The 19,182-nt window shown below is 32.2% G+C and overlaps 1 protein-coding gene and 1 non-coding gene across 8 annotated transcripts in view; one reads left to right on the top strand and one right to left on the bottom strand.

Moving 5' to 3' along the window:
• LOC111425973 (serine/threonine-protein phosphatase 2B catalytic subunit 3-like) overlaps positions 1–19,182 on the bottom strand; it is a 70,902-nt gene that overhangs the window by 42,161 nt on the left and 9,559 nt on the right. For all 7 annotated transcript variants that reach the window (XM_071194265.1, XM_023060283.2, XM_071194266.1 and 4 more), the window contains exon 2: positions 13,914–14,117. In XM_071194265.1, the coding sequence (XP_071050366.1) occupies positions 13,914–14,117 (204 nt within the window). The remainder of the gene's footprint in view (positions 1–13,913; positions 14,118–19,182) is intronic.
• LOC111425974 (uncharacterized) lies at positions 17,498–19,043 on the top strand. Its single transcript, XR_011639848.1, has 2 exons — positions 17,498–18,688; positions 18,859–19,043. It is a non-coding gene; the product is annotated as an uncharacterized protein (transcript).

Genomic DNA, 19,182 nt, shown 5'->3' with positions numbered 1-19,182 from the left:
AGACTTGATTTTACATCGTAGCCCGAATTCTTTCTAGGGTATACTATAAGATGGCATCTAATACAGCTACCCAGACCACGATTTCTTTTTACGAAGTTAAACTAAAATCCTTAGTTAATAAATATAAATGTATTAATAAATTAATGAATAAATGTTTTAAATTACATCAATTATTAACAAGTTTAAATTTTAATGTTATAAATAATTGATTTATGCCGACGCTTCCAGAAACGACACTTTCTGTCATTCTACTTTAAATTTTAAATATTTAACCATTATTTCAAAGAACCAAATAAAAAAAAAACCACGTACTTTAGCCACAAAGCAGTTTTAATTGAAATACATTATGACAAATGTTTAAATAAAAACAATGAAGCAACGATTTAGAAATCCCACTATCCCCTAGGACAGAGAAAGAAATTTCAAAAAAGGAAAGATTTGTCCAATTATAGCGCAATACATATTTAAGTATTCCAAGAAAATTATTAAAGTGAAAGATGTTTTTAGACCACTTCTTATGAGCCATAAAATCATATCGTTATTGGAGAGCTCTAAATTGAGTTTTTCACTCAGTCAAAAAGAACGAGTTAACAAAAGCGGCAGATGAGGACATAATTAGTGGTTTCTAGCCCAAGATCTTATTCTATTACACTTTTTCTTCTTCTACTTAGAAGCAGTAGATAGCTTAGATAACAGTAAGAAAGAATGTGGTTTCATAGAACTAATTATAACATAAAGTACATTGTTTCTATAAACAGATAGTACTTAGAATAGATACGATATGGTTACTTAGAAAAAAATGGAAATATTCTATCGCTACGATGTTAGAAAGTAGGATTAAATTCGCAAGTTTTTATGTTATTAAATGTTAAATATTAATTCATAAAAGAAAGTGGTTATGACATAGATTAGATTTAAGAATGAAAACTATTTTAAAAACATAGTTTAAATCATTGTCGCATAACTACCGAGACAAATTGCAGTAACAGAGACCGATATGTAAATATGAAAAATGTTTATTTTTATTTAAGGTCATTGGAAAACTTATCCAATTTATTAATATGTTAAAGTATTTAAATAGCTATGTGTGTTAATTTGATTGATTGTGACAGCAAAATTTTTTCAATGATACTTTTAATTCAATAAAACATAAATCATGCAAAATTGAGTGATAAAATTTTAACGCGTAATGGAATTTATAAAATTGTGTATTTATCGATAATAAACTTATAAGTTATGTTGTTAAAAGTAACGTGCAAAATGCATTACAGTAATTTTATTGAAAATGTGGATTTAGAGTAAAACCATTAAAGAGTTACTGTTATTGAGTTGCATCCCCTTAATTCCTTACTATAAATGCAACAATGAATTTTATTGGTTATAAAACATTCTTAACATTAGAATTAAAGCAACATAGTTTTCTGAATGTATCTACCTAAACAAAAATAATTTATAAAATGCATTACCGTTCTGGAAATTTATCGAAAATTTCATTGGAACTGTGAATTTACTGCAAAAATAACTATTTTAGAACTGAATTGAACCTATAACGTCATCGTAAATTTTCTCAAAACGATCCCTTTAGGATAAAATACAATGTCTTGGTAGAATTTTATTGGCTATAAAACAATCTTATCACTTTTACCATTTAACTAAAGAAGCAAAATTAACTTATTAATTTATTAGCTTGCAAAAGTTAGCTTAGATAAATCTATAGCTGATGGGATATTGAAACTAGTTTATAACAAAGTTGTCTCAAAATTAATCATCGCATCATCAAAGATAATTAACCTTTAATTTAACAAAATATACAAAGTTGGTTATGAAAAGAACCATATTGACAATACCATAAAGTAAAAGCAATTGAAACTTTAGCTATTTCCGTCATCTTAACGCTAGCGGCGGAAAATAAAAGTTTGATATATATATTACCATCCCCTTTCCACGAGGAAATGTACTGCCAAGGATAGAGAAATTAACGTCCGCTTTTACAACGCCTTGAAAAACTTTTATTGCTCCGAGCGGAGTATCAGCATCTTTCATCGTAGTAAAGGCGCTGGTAACGACGATTTATATACGCGACGAAAAACACGGAACAAAGGAGAAGCTGCCAGCATGTGCCCTTTGTCTTAATATTTTACCACGGAAAGTGTTGAATCGTATAAATAACACTCGCCCATTTTACACACATGTCCCCATTGATCGCCTAAATTTGTAATCAAAAAAGATATTATTTATCAAAGATAATCGTTATTTTTTGAATAACAAATTATATAAACAACAAATTTCGTTTTATAAAGTATTTCATATCGCAACTTTTTATTTATATTTATAGAGATATCGGTTTAATGCACCAAGTACTCATGATAAACTTTTTACTGCATTGAAAAACACTTTGTAGTTACCATCCTAGATACTGAATATTTATTTAATTAATAATTACTTTGTGAATAACTCCGTTGCAGTGGCAAACAATCAATATTAGTATAGTACACGTCTTTGGTAATTGGGCTTTATATTCACACCTGTTGAGTTTGCATAGTGTTGAATAAATAGTTCCCTTTGATTAATTAAAAGGTGTTTCACTTTTAACACGTACATGCTTACAGAATAGATTACAGAAGATAGATATCGAGCTTACTATCACAAATGATATTAATCTAATACCACGTAATTATTTTTCGCTGGCCAATATAAGCGAGTTGTGTAAATTATTTCGGTGTTGTTTGGAAATAATTGGATAGATGCCCAATTCGACGACACAAGGTCACTCCGGCTGTTTTTGTTTTCCATTTTTCAAATGTCAGATGTGGGTTTTAAAATTTGAATTAGAAAAGATTTTTTAAAAGAATTTTCTTTAATCTACCGAAAACAAATAAGTATTAAACACATCACATTAAACTAAAACAATTGTAAATAATATTTGGTAATCATAAAGCAACCAATGGATTTTAGTAATGATAACATTATATTCATACATTCGACGATTTCTTCCTGAAGATGAGGACTAGTTCCTCGAAACATGTAGAAAGAGAAATAAAGAATATACTTTAACGATGTTAAAGTACAAATAAATGACCTTCACTTCCAACAAAACAAGTATTAGTTTACCAAAACACCAAAATTACCAAAATAAAATTTAAGATTTTCATGCTTATCAGAGTTTTTTGTTTTGAACAGACTCTTCAAGTAGAGCGTTGAAATAGCTGATGAGTATTAGTAGTAGGTAGAAGTAAGGCACAAGGCGTAGTGTTGAATCTCCAAATATCTCCAAGGTAGCTGAACATAATGATAATTATAATTACAGCATACAATATCACTAGCAGAAGTACTTCGAACTTAGTTGAATGAAAAAAAGAATAGTCAAAAGCCACTGAGTACTTCAGATCTGATAAACAAATTGGTAGATTGCATGGCTGAAACGGCAAAAATGTTTTGTCTCCAACTGCAATTAACTTGCAAATTGAAGTTATGTCCAAAATATTTAGAATAGTTAGTGAAGCCGAAACATAGAAGCGTTTTTGCCAACCAACCCTGGTTATTAATATCATCAATTCACTATGCCACAATCGCACATTCAACAAGAACTATATGCTTCACATTCTCCACAAACAACAATCTCCATTCCTTCACCATCACCTTCCAGGTATGGCCAGAACCACAGAATAATAGTAGTACTAGTCTGTGGCCAGAACTGTTTTGATAACCATTACGACGACAATGAAGTGACAATATTCTAGAGTGATGTCATTACATAGTATATCTTATTACTTTGTTTGAATATTGATTATAAGATCACATTAAATAGATCACCCTGTGTATATTTTTAAAATTAGCTTTTCCTGTAATGGGTTTGCTGCGGTTTTCATCTACACCGCCTACCATGAATCGATAAACCCCCAACACCCCATCCCCAACAGTTTTCATAAAAACTAAAAGAACCGGAAAAGCCAAACAAAAACAAAAGTATAATGGTATGTTTTTGTTGTAATTAGATCACTTTGATATTAATGTAAACGCGAGTACGTCTTTGAACACGTGAAGTGGCCGATATCGTTTACACCAACATCATTTACTTACGCTACACCGCAATCGATCGATGCCATCGACCATGGCCGTTTATTATATGGCGGTCATGGTCATGAGGCGCCGCGCCACGCCGTCCTACATTTCTTCATGCCAACCTTCGAAACAAATGCAACGAACAAGACCAACCAAGGTTGGTTGTGTTCGATTTGCATACTTTTGAACCGGCAATACGGGAACCGTACGGGTATTTGTTTGCGGAAGAATTGTTTGGAGGAAATTAAAATGCAGACTCGTATTTTCAAGTGCACCGGATGAGAGCACGTATTATCGACAGTGCAATACCGTGATTGTTTGCGGATACAGATCTGTATTCATGATGCGTGATTCGAAAAGGATCTACACTTTAAAATGAGTGTTTTAAACCGCGATTTTGAATTTAAGATTATCTTTTACAATATAATCGGAACTCTTCAGGTTTGTTACGTTGGGTTCTATTTCAGCCAGAGGTCGGCGTCGGCGTCGCCCCAGAGAATCGATAAGACCGCAGAAAACCATTTCGAGCAACTGGAATTGTTGGCAGCATTGTTACGAAACCGAGCGGGTGCGTAAATGAAAAGCAAATGAGTTTGTCAATTTAAATTTAAACCAATTTGGCCTGGGACGAGATTTATTCATCCCCTTTGGGAATAAGCGTCGCGGTGAACCCTTTGCGTTTACGTTCGGACGCGGTTCCATGTTCCGAGGTCTACCGAAGGCGACGTAATTATGCAGACTGAATATTTAACAGGGATGTTTACACGACAGCTCTGACAAATAACTACAAGTTCGTGAGGAAAATGTAATAACGTTACTCCATAATGTAGTATATTTGGTACGAATTATTATGAAACTTACAAAAAATTAGTAATTAAAAAATGATATATATTTACTTTGGCCCAAGAAAACATATATTTGGAAAAGATCCAATAATACGTTAATTATTCCTTCACGCGGCGATTGTTTTTATAAAAAAAAATTAAAATAAGAAGCGAAAAATTTAAAAACAATAAAAAAGCGGTGCATCCATTTAGACATTTTGACATGCGAACATTTCACCATTTGATTTGGATTAGAGTCACACAAAAATGCATACAAAAGCCCTTTTAACTGACAAGTGAAGTTGGGTTGAATCCGCACTACAATCAAATCCTTCAAATGAAAATATTTTGCCCGCTGAAAAGTGGGCGCTTTCAATGCATAACGCGTTTCATTCCTGAACCTCGGAGCTTCGATGGTGATTTGAAGCTTGCTCGGTGTCCCACTTTTTTCAGACGCTTTCGTTTCTTATTCATAGAATGGAACGAATGAATTATTTATGATCGTCACACGAAACGGAGCTTCAAATGAACGAAAAATCTAGCAAATTCGAGAATATCAACTTTGACAACATTATTTATTATATGATTAATTTATATCTATATTTTGTTCAAATATGAGTATATTAAATCATTCCAACTCTGACCTGTTTCTGCCACCATCATATCGAAAAACGGAAAGGAAACAACGGTGGCAGTGGTGCGAGCCAAGAAATTATTACAAACTTAGGTTATGTTGATTTATTTTCTTTATATGAAACCGAATTCAATGAGAGTATTCAACTAAAATGGTTGATTTTACAGTGTTATGAAAACACAAATTGGGTTGTCAATTGGGTACATCATTATCCATTATTATGTCTGAAATAAAAACCGAGTAGTGATACAAAAAACTTTTTGTTACCAAAGACTAGAGTCATAATGTAAAAATGATTGTGTCTAACGTAAAACATAAAACCAAATTATAAAAAGATATTATATACCAACTACGCAATAACTAATTAATATCGTACATTTTATTACCAAGATTCAGGTATAAATAGATATTGAGTCATATGTCAAAGTAATAAAATGAAAGTGTAAATATTGATGCAAAAAAAGCAGAATTTTTATCACACGTTTGTTTAAAATGTTAAATTCCTTCATCCATCTCAGGAGTACAACATAAAATGATTAATACGAAATCTTTAATATTTATTATTATTATTACCACTGTGTGGAAATATAATGTTATCTTACTTTATGACCAAATAAACTTCTCAACAGTGGCAAATATATCTACAAATACGGGATAACACAAGAGACGAGAATATCTAATCTAATTATTATGTTTATCATAAAGAACAATAAATCTTGTTTTTATTAAATAAAATTACCACATTATTAAATTTATCACAACATAAATAAATAAAATAAATCAATATTTTTTTGTTATTAGTAGTAATATGAAGACATCATTTTTAATTGCATCTCATTAACTGGAGATTCTCATAACGATAATGTGTAGAATTATGGTCGCAAATATTTTACGACATCATAGATAGTTTATTATGCCGAGATTAGACTTATTCAGGTCGGTCAGTGGACCTCAGACACAAACGTGGACGGTTCACAATATCGTATTTTCTCTTGGATGATGGGGTTCTATCCATAAAGTTTCCGTCGTCCAATGGAAGCATGTCGTGCGTAAACCCTGTATCGACCGTTGCGGGATATGGCCAGGAGCTGAAACCGTAAAGTTCTCCTTTAATAATGCGGCAGATCCCAAAATTGGCAAATGTGAGAGCGAATAGAAGGTAAACTAATAGTCGAGAAAGAAAACAAATTTCTATATTCTCATTTGACAAGAAGAATTCCTATAAATTCATAAGAAAGTAAATACATACGTAATCTAAATTAAGGTTCAATTACAAAGTTTTTCATACATAGATAAAAATCATAAAGTAATATAAAAGCTTTTTGATGTTTTGATTATCATTTTGCTAATATTGAATTAAGTACCCGATAATTAAACATATTTGACAAACAGAAAGTTATAATTTTATAAATAATAGGTTTATTAAACAAACAAATCTGTTATGCATTCATTAATTAAACTGCAAATAGATTACATCATACACAACTCATCAACAATTTTGAAAAACCCATGTTTATTAAGTGAATATCGGAGACAGTATTATCGAATAAAATTATATGAATTCCAAATTTAGAAACTAATAATAACATGACATTAACGATCCATTGCTATAATACACACCATAATCCGGAAAGTATCTAATTCCGAAAACTTCGGGCATCTGCAAATATCTTCTCGTCGTCTATTTAACGCGAGTCATTAGCGAAAGTTAGATTAAACTTTTTATGTATTTTAGCGGCGATGCGGTTAAAGATCTGTTTAATGGTTAAATAAAGTCGGAAGGTTACTCAAACCTATTTTCCTCCAGGTTCACCACTTAAACCCTGGAACAACCGATCGTTATAATTAAAATTTAAAATTAATGCTAATCTAACTTTAATCTTACGGTACTAGAATTCGCTGGATATGAGTTGAAAAAAGAACAAATTTAATTTTTTTTTTAATTTTACCACGATCAAATAAAACTGATAGTTTGGTGAGTTTAAACGACCTGTGAAGATGAGCCAAAAATATCATGTGTTTGAATATAAGTGACGTTGTTAAATGAAGTTAGCATTACTATTGTTAATTGCCATCAAACTAATATGCTAATCCTCTTCTTCTCAGTCGAAATTTCGTATTCCAGAATCGTGCTTTCATGAGTTGGTCTCCAGAGCATTTCTCCATTTAGCTAGATTTTATCCCGTGATGTTTGTTGGATGCCGATTGATATTTTGTTCTGGGCATAAGCCTCTTTAAAGATCTAAATTTAACGGAATGAAAAAGAGTATGTCTTTCGGTATAATAAAGTATTGTGATATTCTAAAGTTTCGTTTAATGCTGTGTAATGATGCTTGAATTGCGTGGTTACCTCTCTTTGTTGTTGAATTCGTTTGTGTGTAACATTTCTTATTCCAATTAAATCCACCTACATAATAATTTTGTGTTATACAAGCAATCGAATCAGGTTTACGCGAATCTGAAAACATTTTTTAATTTGAATTATCTTTATTGGGTTACTATGACGTATCTCTACAGTTTTTCTGTGTTTATTAACCATAGTTGTGAACCAGTTACATTGTAATGCAAAACGCAACAAACCGAAACGGTGAAAATAAAAATCTAAATCAACTGCCTCAGATTACTTAGCGAATCCTACTACATTACTGTTATCACTAGAAATATGGTGAATTTCGTAGTATGGCCGTAAAGATCATAGTTACGATTTTCTAGAAAAAGGAAGAACAATCCCGAGGTAGTACTTCAGTGAACTAGTGAACAGATTCAACGAGAAATAGAAGCAAACCCAGCCCCACATTGCACAGAAAAAAACTCTGCTGCATCACAACAACGCACTAGTGCACACATTCAGAATCACAGAGGCCAAATTGCAGGAATTGTATAACGAATTGCGGCCGCATCCACCACACTCATCCGACCCGGTTTCCTGCGACTTTTATTCCTTACGGTAACATGACAAAGAAAAAAAGCTGGAACGAGAGCGATTTTATTGGGACAAAATTTTTAAGAGCTTAACAGATCATATTTTTAAGAGGTTTACAAAATTGCAAGGAAAACTTTGTCGTTCTAAAAGGATTTTTACAAGTACTTATTGATATAATTAGGCGACTAACTTAAAAACTTTTACATTGCAGAACAAAACAGCCAATATCTTGATTGATTTATTGTTAAATATTTTAGTAATTTAATCGTATTTACTTGATACTTAATTTAAGTTATAAATCATTAATTTTTTTCGTACAATATCGAATCAAATTAATTCATTGTATTATTATTACGATCATATAACGTGATTTAAAATCTAAAGCTTGTGGAAACCAGCCTCTTTCCTTGGCACAGTTCCAGCATCACAAAGTTACTCTTACTAAAACTCGAGCGAAAGTCAATAGACTCTTTGAACCACGTATAATACATCTCACATTCTGGTGAAGGAAATACAGTATTACAACGAGTTTCATTTAAATCAAAGGGACACTTTAAAGTAAAAATAGGTCATCCAAACGAAATATTGGTATAAGAAATTTTTATTATTTTATTTTATGTATCTTTATTGAATAAGCCGTCAAAACAAACATTTGTTTTTAATTATGTCAGTGGGTTACATGTTTTTGGTGAAGGATGGAGTCATGACATGTGTATGAAATCGTCAAAAGATGTTTGTAGTATTTATAAGTTTATTAGTTTGTTGAAATTCGGACCGCCAAACGTTTAAATTTTATAGTTCCAGGATAAAGATTAAGTTCAACGATCTGAAAAGCAATAGAATAATCTATTTTTACAAATATACGATCATTTTATTTAATGTTCTTGTTTTAAAATTAACCTCAAGGAACTATACAATGATTAAACAAAGCGTTATTCATCGATCGATCGTAAACTTATGCAAAAACATTTCAATATTGATCTATCTAATAGTATCGTGGCGGGTACTTCATCAACCCAAGAAACATACAAACATTTGTTCACCTTTCCGTTCAAGGTAAATGTTAGATTTTCAAAATAAGATTAGGAATGTAGGTCAGCGAAAATAACGGATGATATTACCACATTGTCGACAAGCGAAGCGGTAAACTCGACAAAGAACGAAATGTAAACACTCATGTTATCTTTTGCGTACTGCGTGTAGGTTCATTAGTTCTACTAATAAGCCTTTCACGTCGTTCCCACTTGTAGCTTTACTACAATTCCAAAGCTCAAAATAGGAAAGCGTTTAGTGCAAGCGATTAAAGTTAAAAATCACTCAAAATGTCAAATGCACCGGCTTCACGTTAAATGCGAAAGTTCTATTTTGGCTTAATTAAGTGACATTAAGGGAATAAATGTGCCGTATCCACTTTTGCATTCAACATTAAAAATAAAGATTGCAATTTTAAAGATATTTAAAATAAATATAATTGAAGTAAATTAAATTTATTGATATCGAAACTAATCTAAAATCCATACATATATAATGCACACATTGTCAATATCGGTTTAAAGCATTTATCACCTATATGAACGTGTACCATCAAAACAGTCTGTGCCATCCTAGTAAATACCACACAGTCGCCGATTTAAATGCAAATATTTAACGTAGTATTCTCATTTTATTTTACGATTTAATTAGGAACACCGGACCCGGTGCAATTATCGAATGGTCGTCGTGGAACTCTCTGTGTGTTTATAAAGTGGAACTATTATTGTACGTGTCACAAACTGTAATTAAACAACTGCATTTAAATCGTTTTATCCGCGCGAATAACGCGGTAGGTATAGGGATAAAGAGAGAGAGAAACAACGCCTATTCTAATAAGGTATAATTAACCCGACTCGTACGTTGGTTATGCAATTAATTCAGTACTGTTTCGTAAATACAAACGAAACAATATGGTTTGTTTAGTTTGCGCTATAAATGAAACCGCAAACTTACCTACTAAACATTGAAATAAAAGAACAATTTTGTTCTATTGTGATTTTATTTTAAAAGAACTTCAATGAATTTTTCTTGGAGTTGAATAAAAGTTAATAGTTCCATTTAATCTTAAATGTTTCTAAATGTTTCTAGTTCTAGATCTAGTGTTAGTTGTAATGGTGGTGCTAGTTCTAGTCTTAGTTGTTATTTAGTGTTAGATTGTTGTATATTTTTATTGAACTAAAACTAGAACTAACACTAAACCTAGAATTAGAATCATTCGGGTTTAGCCGTGCGTCTTTTAAGACGGCTAAACTCGAATGTTTCTAGTTCTAGATCTAGTGTCAGTTCTAGTTTTACACTAGCACTATCACTAGAACTAGAATGATTCGGATTTAGCCGTTTACAATATTTTATTTTATAAACCTTATTCAGTCTCAAACAAATATAGCAAACTATCTTAAGCATATCCTAATTCAAAGTGTGAAATAGTAGTTGCCTACCTATGCGTAACGTCACGAACGGTCCTTCAAATAGTGCACCTGTTCCCCGGATGTAGCAATTCTCTTAGATTTTACCATCCTTGATTATAACTAACTTTAAGAATAATTTTGAATCTAACTGAATTTAAACTTGACATAAATGGATACTTAAGAAATTTATATTTCCAACTACATTTATTTTATCACACCATAAATTACAAATTTAATTTTGCGTGGAATACGAGATTTTTCAAACCCCAACTGAAACGTTACAACCTAATTTCTCAACTTAAAATATTTGCTTTTAAAAGATGCGATAAAATTTATTAAACAAAGGACGTTGACCTAAAAGAAAAACAAGTTGGTCATATTTGGAGTTATATACCTATGATGATACAATACGCGGCGAAAATATCCTGCGCCATCTGGATGCGATATTAACCGTTATACGGTGGTACGTAAAGGGCGGTGTATAAGCAGAACGTACAGGTTTATGGCTTCGTAAAACAGATGCTATGACCGGTATAATAACGCAGGTAATAACGTCCAAAATTACATGAGTGTCCACCATAAACAGTATAAAACACACAACTGGAACGCAATGAAAGCAAAATACATCAATTTAAGCTTTTAAATAATAAATTATTTAAAAAAAATCAAAAAGTTCAATGCAGTCTGTTTTTAAACAGAATCGTTTAATATTCTGTTTGAAAATGTCTTAAACCCGCCGCAATTTTCGAAGAACATCAAACACGGACCGAGATTGCCCGACCCTTCTGGAAGAGGTGGAAGCAAGGCCGGAACGAAATACGATTCGCGTGGGGTAAACGCGGACATAAAATGTAAATTAAAACACATAAATAATTCAGGTCGGAATAAAGCAGTAAAGCTTTTTATGGAACCGATATAAAAGAGTTCAATTTAGTGCTGCGGCGAATTTACAACTCCTCTTTATCGAGATCGCCACGCCTCTATTCGATCACTATCTTTCGTATAGAATTACACCCTTTGGTAGTATTGTATCTATTAAAAAGTTTTATTCAATAAAACAAGAAATCCTACTAAAATATTATCTTTCAATCCCCAATCTCACAAAAAGTTATTCACTGGACTTATCTTCCATTAATATTTTGCCACCCTAAATCTGTCCCAATTAAAAGAAAACATCCCCCAATTCCTCATAAATTGTAAAGGAAGCGACCACATTTATCGCTGCGGCAGATCAATATATGGAGCATCCGGCTCCTAAATTCGAACTCCCAGTGGAAACTCATTTCGTGGTAGAACCCGACTGCTTTGGAATCGGGTATCCCACACCCATTTCACGTACGTGGTCTGACTATCGGCATAGAGACGAGGAGCTCAGGTTCCGCGAGTAACGAAAGAAACCAAGCCAAATTGGATGCAATTTACGCGTTCCGGTTTAAAAGAAATTACGCGATACAGTTTCAGCACTTTAACGATCGCCAATTTTCAACGATCGTTTAGTTGTTTCAAATTGTTTACAAATTACTATTTCAAGCATCCTATACAAATTTTATTAAATCGTTAACTTTCAAAGTATAAAGTCAAATTTTACCTTACACAAATGGAACGGAGGTATTGATTTTACGGACAATTTCGCAGTGCAGCAGCCTCTAACTCTCCGATGGGTCACAATTTTCCCGTAAACGGTCACCAGATTGCAGTCTTCTTGTTTCTTTATGCTAGCGTTAGTTTTAATTACTGCGGACCCTCATTTTTATGTAAGAGTTTGGCAGTTCAAAGTTCCAGTCCGGTTAAATATGCATACCAAAGTTTGAAAAGTTCGATCGCTTATGCTGCAAGTCACGAAGAATATTAACATGAAGTTTCTCACAAAAGTAAAGATTTCACATAATAATTTTTTTAATTTTAATTTATGTATGTATTAAATTCAGCTAATTGATTGTATAAAATTGTTTGTTAATCAAATATGTTTGTGGTTTTATGCGTTTGAATTGTATATAAATTGTAAGCAATTGACTTGAATTGGTGTCAATCGTGTTAGAGAACATGGTACAATGATCAGTATACAAACAAAATGTATAGGATTGGAAAAGAAATTAAACAATTAAATTAATCATTAAATATGATAACATTTAAAAAAAATAATAAAATGTTAATAAATGTAAAGATACTTATGCCTTCAAAACAATAAAAGGCTTCATATATAGCACAATGACCCATTATATATAAGTTTTCAGAAGCTATAGAATACTAGCGAGGATCCGAAGGCAATCGACAGCGCAAATATTTGCGAGAAACTTCCCGTCAACAAGTAGTAAACGAGCAGTTTCAATCGGAGACTTTGGAGGTAGGGGAGAGTATAATAGCAGAGAACTTTACGAAGGTAATATTTAAAATGGAAACGAAACTCGGGCAAGCAAACTTTTTCAACTTCCCCAATTGAAAGAAAACGAATTTATTTCAGGAAATTGCCCGGTGACCGTTTGCCAGGACGACTTCCGAGTAACGAGCGCTATAATTAGGTCACATACAGCAAATGCCGCTCTAATTATAACGTATTCTGGTTTATTTTTAGCACAGAGGTCGCGTTTCTAACACGATTCCGTTCCTCTCCGCTTCCAATTGACAAACATAAGTACTATATTTGATAATTACGATTTCGACCGGTCGTTTACGATAAATTCAAATTTTATTATTATGTGTTTCTATAAAATAACATCGTTTTGTACAATTGAGCAAACATAACATTCACAGTGATAGTTGATACATGACATATAGAATCATGTGTGGTATACACAAATGGTGAAACACGAGAATGGGTCATGTTTCTCCGAACAGGACTACGATAAAGACACCATCAAACAATAGTCCGCTTTCGGTGCTTCCGGCGGTTGAAAGAGCTGGTATACCGATGTTGGCGTATTGGTTGCACTGGAAAGTGGGCAGCGAACCGAAAGTTATAACACCGTTATAACATTATACATGTCATTGTGTTGATGCACGAGTGGAAAAACATTAAAATAGATACAAACCTGTGACGGGTGCTTCTATGTCTATCATCGTTTTCTCCGCACGCAAAAGACCTGCACCTTCGTTGATGATTCGTAACGCCGCCTGTTCATCGATTCGACCTTCTAGTATAAAGTGTTGCTTCAGAACATCGGGCCGTGGTTTTCCCGACCTTGCATCGAAAACTTCTGCAATAGTTAATTTATGACTCGGTGGAAATGGAACCGCTGAAAATAAAAAAATAATATGTTATTTAATTAAGTAATAATAAAAATTTAATGTATTCTTAAATTAAAAATCAAAGAATTTTTTATATAACCGTCGCCTCCACCAATTTTATATAATATGTTTTCACACAATTTCTGAACCTCTCATCCAATTTTGACGAACTATATCTCATTCGAAAGCTTAATCCGTAGCCAATACGGAAATGATCTCAATTCTTTCTCATTAATTTTATACAGCACTCAGATTGACACAGAGTAATTTAGGTAATATAAACATAGGATTCGAAACATTTAGAAATAAAGTTTTTGTATAAAAGTTGTAGCTAACTAAGTTGTAGTCGTAGTTATACAGTTTTGCTCTAAGATGCATAAATATCGAGAAAAAGTCGAATATGTGAAAATTAGATCAAATCGTGGTTTTACATCTTGTTGTTGGAGCTTGTTTAGAGCATAGGATTTGGAACATTTTAGAAAGAAAGTTGTAGTGTAAAAGTTGTAGCAAACTTAATTTTTAATAATATTGTTCTTTTACACTTTTACCTTTAGATGTGTAAATATTGAAAAAAAATCGAGTAGCTGAAAATTGGACAAAATTGTGGTTTTACTTCTTGTTGTTATTAGATCACGGGATTCAGAATGTTTTAGAAAGAAAAGTTGTAGCAAACTTTATTCTTAACAATATTGCTCTTTTACAGTTTTGTTCATCACGAGATACGGAACGATTTAGAGAAAAAGTGTATTTTAACGAATAAAATCACCGAAATCAGATAAATTGATATCACATTTTATCAGATTAATCAAAATACTATTTAATCAGTTAAATTTGTTTGCTTAAAGTATTTGATGAACTCCTTATTTTTCAAGTATTTTTAATTGCATCTAATCATTTTAATCTAATTGAAAATTTTCCACTACTTTAAAATTGAAACCAGTAGAAATTTAGTCTGAGCGGTATAACTCATCATCGAAAAAAGCTAAAAAGTTTTGTAAGAGTGGGATAACTGGTCTAGCTTCGGTCGTTTTAGCAGTCTCACATTTGTTGGACTGTCGTAGTGTCGCAGATAGTTAAAACGAACTCGGCGAATTGCAGTTGGCAAGCCGCGCGAAGTTTCCAACTTTCGCAACGATTGAGCCAAACTCCTGGTACCCCTGTAAGCATTTCGTGCGAGCATTTTCCGTTGAATAGACGTTGACGTTAGATATATATCAAGGTGAATTATGCCATCAAAACCAAAGTTATTTTAGTTTGCTGTAAAAATGTCATGTCGAATTTAAATATCTGTTTATTATAAGTATATTTAAATAAAATTAGAGTTAACCTTAAAATGTTTTTTCTTTTTGATTTAATATATAAGCGATATATACGAACGGTTTATCTATTAAAACATAAAATAAACACTTTAAGATGATCTTTATAATTGCTATTTAAAAGTCGTATTTGGAATAGTTCCAAGATATACTCATGTATATATCAATAAAAAGATTTAAATTTTGAATTCTATTAGTACAAGAGATTTAAATCAAAATCAATAAAATACGTCCGATTTTGTATTTTTCGGCTCAATCTAGATTACCAGTTTAATTTTACAGAACACTAAGCAGAAGTTTTCGTCTCGTCTGTCCTAATCGGTAACCTTGTTACGTGAGGAATAACTTAATTTCACGGGGCTTTCGTCCTGGCGAAATCCTCCTCTCTCACTCTACTCCCACCTCACGTCACATTTACAGTATCTAGAAGTGTCGAATGCAGATGAGATCCAACTAACCCATACAAAGCTACCGTTCTATTTTCGATTCAATTCCCAATACCGTTTTGATTCAAATCTAATTAATTTATTTTATCATTTTAACTAGCAAACATTTTATGTATGGAATCTTTCTAGAATATATCAGTTAGTGCTATAACATCAAGAGATGATGACACGAAACTCACACTAAAGTAATACCAGAGTGATTATCGTTAAAACCACAAACACAAAGTGCTTTCACACGTTCCGCTCGATTTCATTCATTCGATGATCGTGTTTCGGTTACAAATAAACCAATGTCCGTATGTTGGACATTCGCGCAGGCTTAGGACAGTTTATCGACACATATTTCACGGTTAGAATGTACACGTACACCCAACGTGTGTTGAATTTGACATTCACGAAATATCCATCGCCTAATTTAGGTTTCCTGGGACCGAAAGGGGATCGCCCAAAGTATTGATTTGCTGAAGTGTATATAGCTTCACCTAAGCCTATGGTTGTCACATACATCAAATTTGCGATAACAACGATATTACCGCACTTAATTAACAGATTCTTATAGGACATTGATTGTATCGCAGGGGCTATATTATCTATGGGTTATCAACAGGATACGAAAATAATACATATCGTAATATCATCAAATATATTTAACACTTTTATGTGGTAAACGAATAATAATAATTAGTCACGCAGTAAAAACAAACGTAAATTAATGATTATAACAGATAAAATAAGCTATAAAGGTTAGATAAAAATTACTTCATCTTTTAGAAATAAAGATGATGATCTTTTCCTGATGTCTTACTAAAATGCCTTAGGCGCGTTTTTCATAAACCAATATGAAGAATTTATAACGTAAGTGACCTTGTAACGTTTGCAGCCAATCTTACAGATTAATAGCAAAATTATGCAATAAACTATCAGAAGCTGATTACAATTCTTTATTGTATTTCATTGATAACATGCATTTGCAAAGACGATACGCTAGAGACTAGTTATAAGTATATGGGGATCTTGGATTAACACTTAGAATTTTCATAAACATTGACTTATGCACCTTATTATTATGGGGTCACATCAAGTAACAAGTTGTAACAAGTGCAAGTCAGATAGTAAAGGAATAACTCGATATATTAATAACACAAAACTAGATAAAAATCGATAACTTTGCAAAACTCGATTAAAAAAATTGCATGTTGCAGAAACCTAAGATGAGCCGTTGTGTGAAGTTAAAATTCTGCCAATTCTTAGTTCAGAGGTTGAAAATTTATTTAAGCTGTTGCTTTAAAGTAGGATTACCCAAATTAGTACGGATTCTTAGCTTAGGGAAAGCCGAATTGAAGTTAGACCTATCTTGAAAATAGGATTACAGAAATGAATTCCGCTCCTTGAAACCAGAAGATTTGATTATTTGACTTTTGTGTTGCCATATAAACTCAAACTTTAATATCCCTATCAAGAAAACTCCCATTATAACTACAAAGGCTACTTGGAGACGGACTTGTCATGTCGAAACATACAATGTAGGGAAACAATAATTTTTAGTTCCACAACAACCATTAATTTTAATTTCTAACCACAAATTAAATCAATCATTCACCATAAACATTTAGACAACTTACATGATTGCGTTCAAACTCTACTTTCTATTATAAGACTACATAGTGGCCTTTAAAAAACAATTAAAAAGGATATTACATTGATGCACATTTCCTTTTCGCATAAGATTTTAACATTTCGAATTGATGAGTGATTTAACCACAAAAAAATCTATAAACATTATTTCCAAATACCTATATATGATAAATAAAATTCTGCGAAAATGAGTTCAATCTGAGAAAGCCATAAATATTCACGTTTATAGTGACGTTTACGACTTTTTTCATCGACAGCCACAACGACGATTCTGATATTGGCAGGTTGAATGAAATAACGAGATTGCGTTTGGCAGTTGCCTCTTGAGGATGCTTCTTTTATAATAAACAAGCAAAAAAAGATTTGAAATTTCCTTTTAAAATAATAAATTAAGGATCCAATTTTTATAAGGAATTGATGCACATTGAACTTTGCCAGCGGGTGGGCAAAAAGCTTGAATTTACAGCCAAAATTCTGCATTTAACGGTCCCCGAGTTCCAGTGATTCCCAGTGAGTATGTAAATCAGCGAGGATCAGGAACACTCCATGGGCTATTCACATGAAATGTCATAAATTTATAAATTAAATTATACAGTTCAATTTTCATAACAACGTCAAAAATAAATTTGTCATAATAATATACAATTATAATTATACATCAATTATTCTATTGGAAAAAAGAAATCAAGATTTATAAAGTGAACAAAGAATGATCAAAGAAACAAGTAAAGATACATTTTCTCAACAATTAATATCCGAAATTAAACGATGGAGAACTGAAATTATTTTAGATTTACATACAACCCCATTGAATTTAAGTGATTGTATGTACGTGGCAGCTTTTATAACCTACTGCATCATAATTTGTTTGCTGCTCGTAAAATTGAAAACAAACAGTGACAATAAACGTAAATTACAAAGAACTAAAGTCTACAATTCTGACGTTTGTCCAATCTGTTTGAGCGAATTAATGATTCCTGTAAGAATCAGTTGTGGTCATGCATACTGTGCTTCGTGTATCATTAAATATTTCGAGTACATTTTAAAAAGAGGCAAAGTGGAATGTCCGATGTGTAAAGAAACTATTAAAGAAGCAAAATTGTTGAATACGAGTGCAATGATTTCAATTGGTGACGCATACGATGTTCAAATGCGTATAAAGAAATTACTTGAAAAAGCCAAGTATGTCTACATTACCAAATCCGCTTACTTCATAAAATTTACCATAGCTTCTATGTTATGCTGTTCCTTTTTATTTTACTTAGTTTTTACAAATAATATATTTTCTGTATAATTTTTTTTAAACAAACATTAAATTTATATCGTAACACGACCAAATTTTTCTTTTCTAGGATTATACAAGTCAGGCGCAGTATTCGTTCAGTAACAAGAAAATTAAGACTCGTTTATCGACTTTTAGAAGCCCAAAATGATTTTTAATCGTATACACTACGTATTGTTAATATCGTATTATTGATTGTTAGTAAGATTACACGTTTTTAATAATAATAAATATTGCCAGGTGGATTTATCCAAATTGACTGCAATCATCGTTAGCGAAATAAGTTAAATTATGCCAAATAATGCAGTTATAAAATAAACCTTGCCGGAAAACAAAACTATGGTGCAGCCCATTTCGCGTTGTACTAAAACCAGAACAAATGATCGCATTCTCT

The sequence above is a fragment of the Onthophagus taurus genome, chromosome 2, assembly GCF_036711975.1.
Source record: "Onthophagus taurus isolate NC chromosome 2, IU_Otau_3.0, whole genome shotgun sequence".
Taxonomy (NCBI): Eukaryota; Metazoa; Arthropoda; class Insecta; order Coleoptera; family Scarabaeidae; genus Onthophagus; species Onthophagus taurus.
The sequence above is the reverse complement of the archived record's forward strand: the minus strand, read 5'-3'. Positions and strand labels throughout refer to the sequence as shown.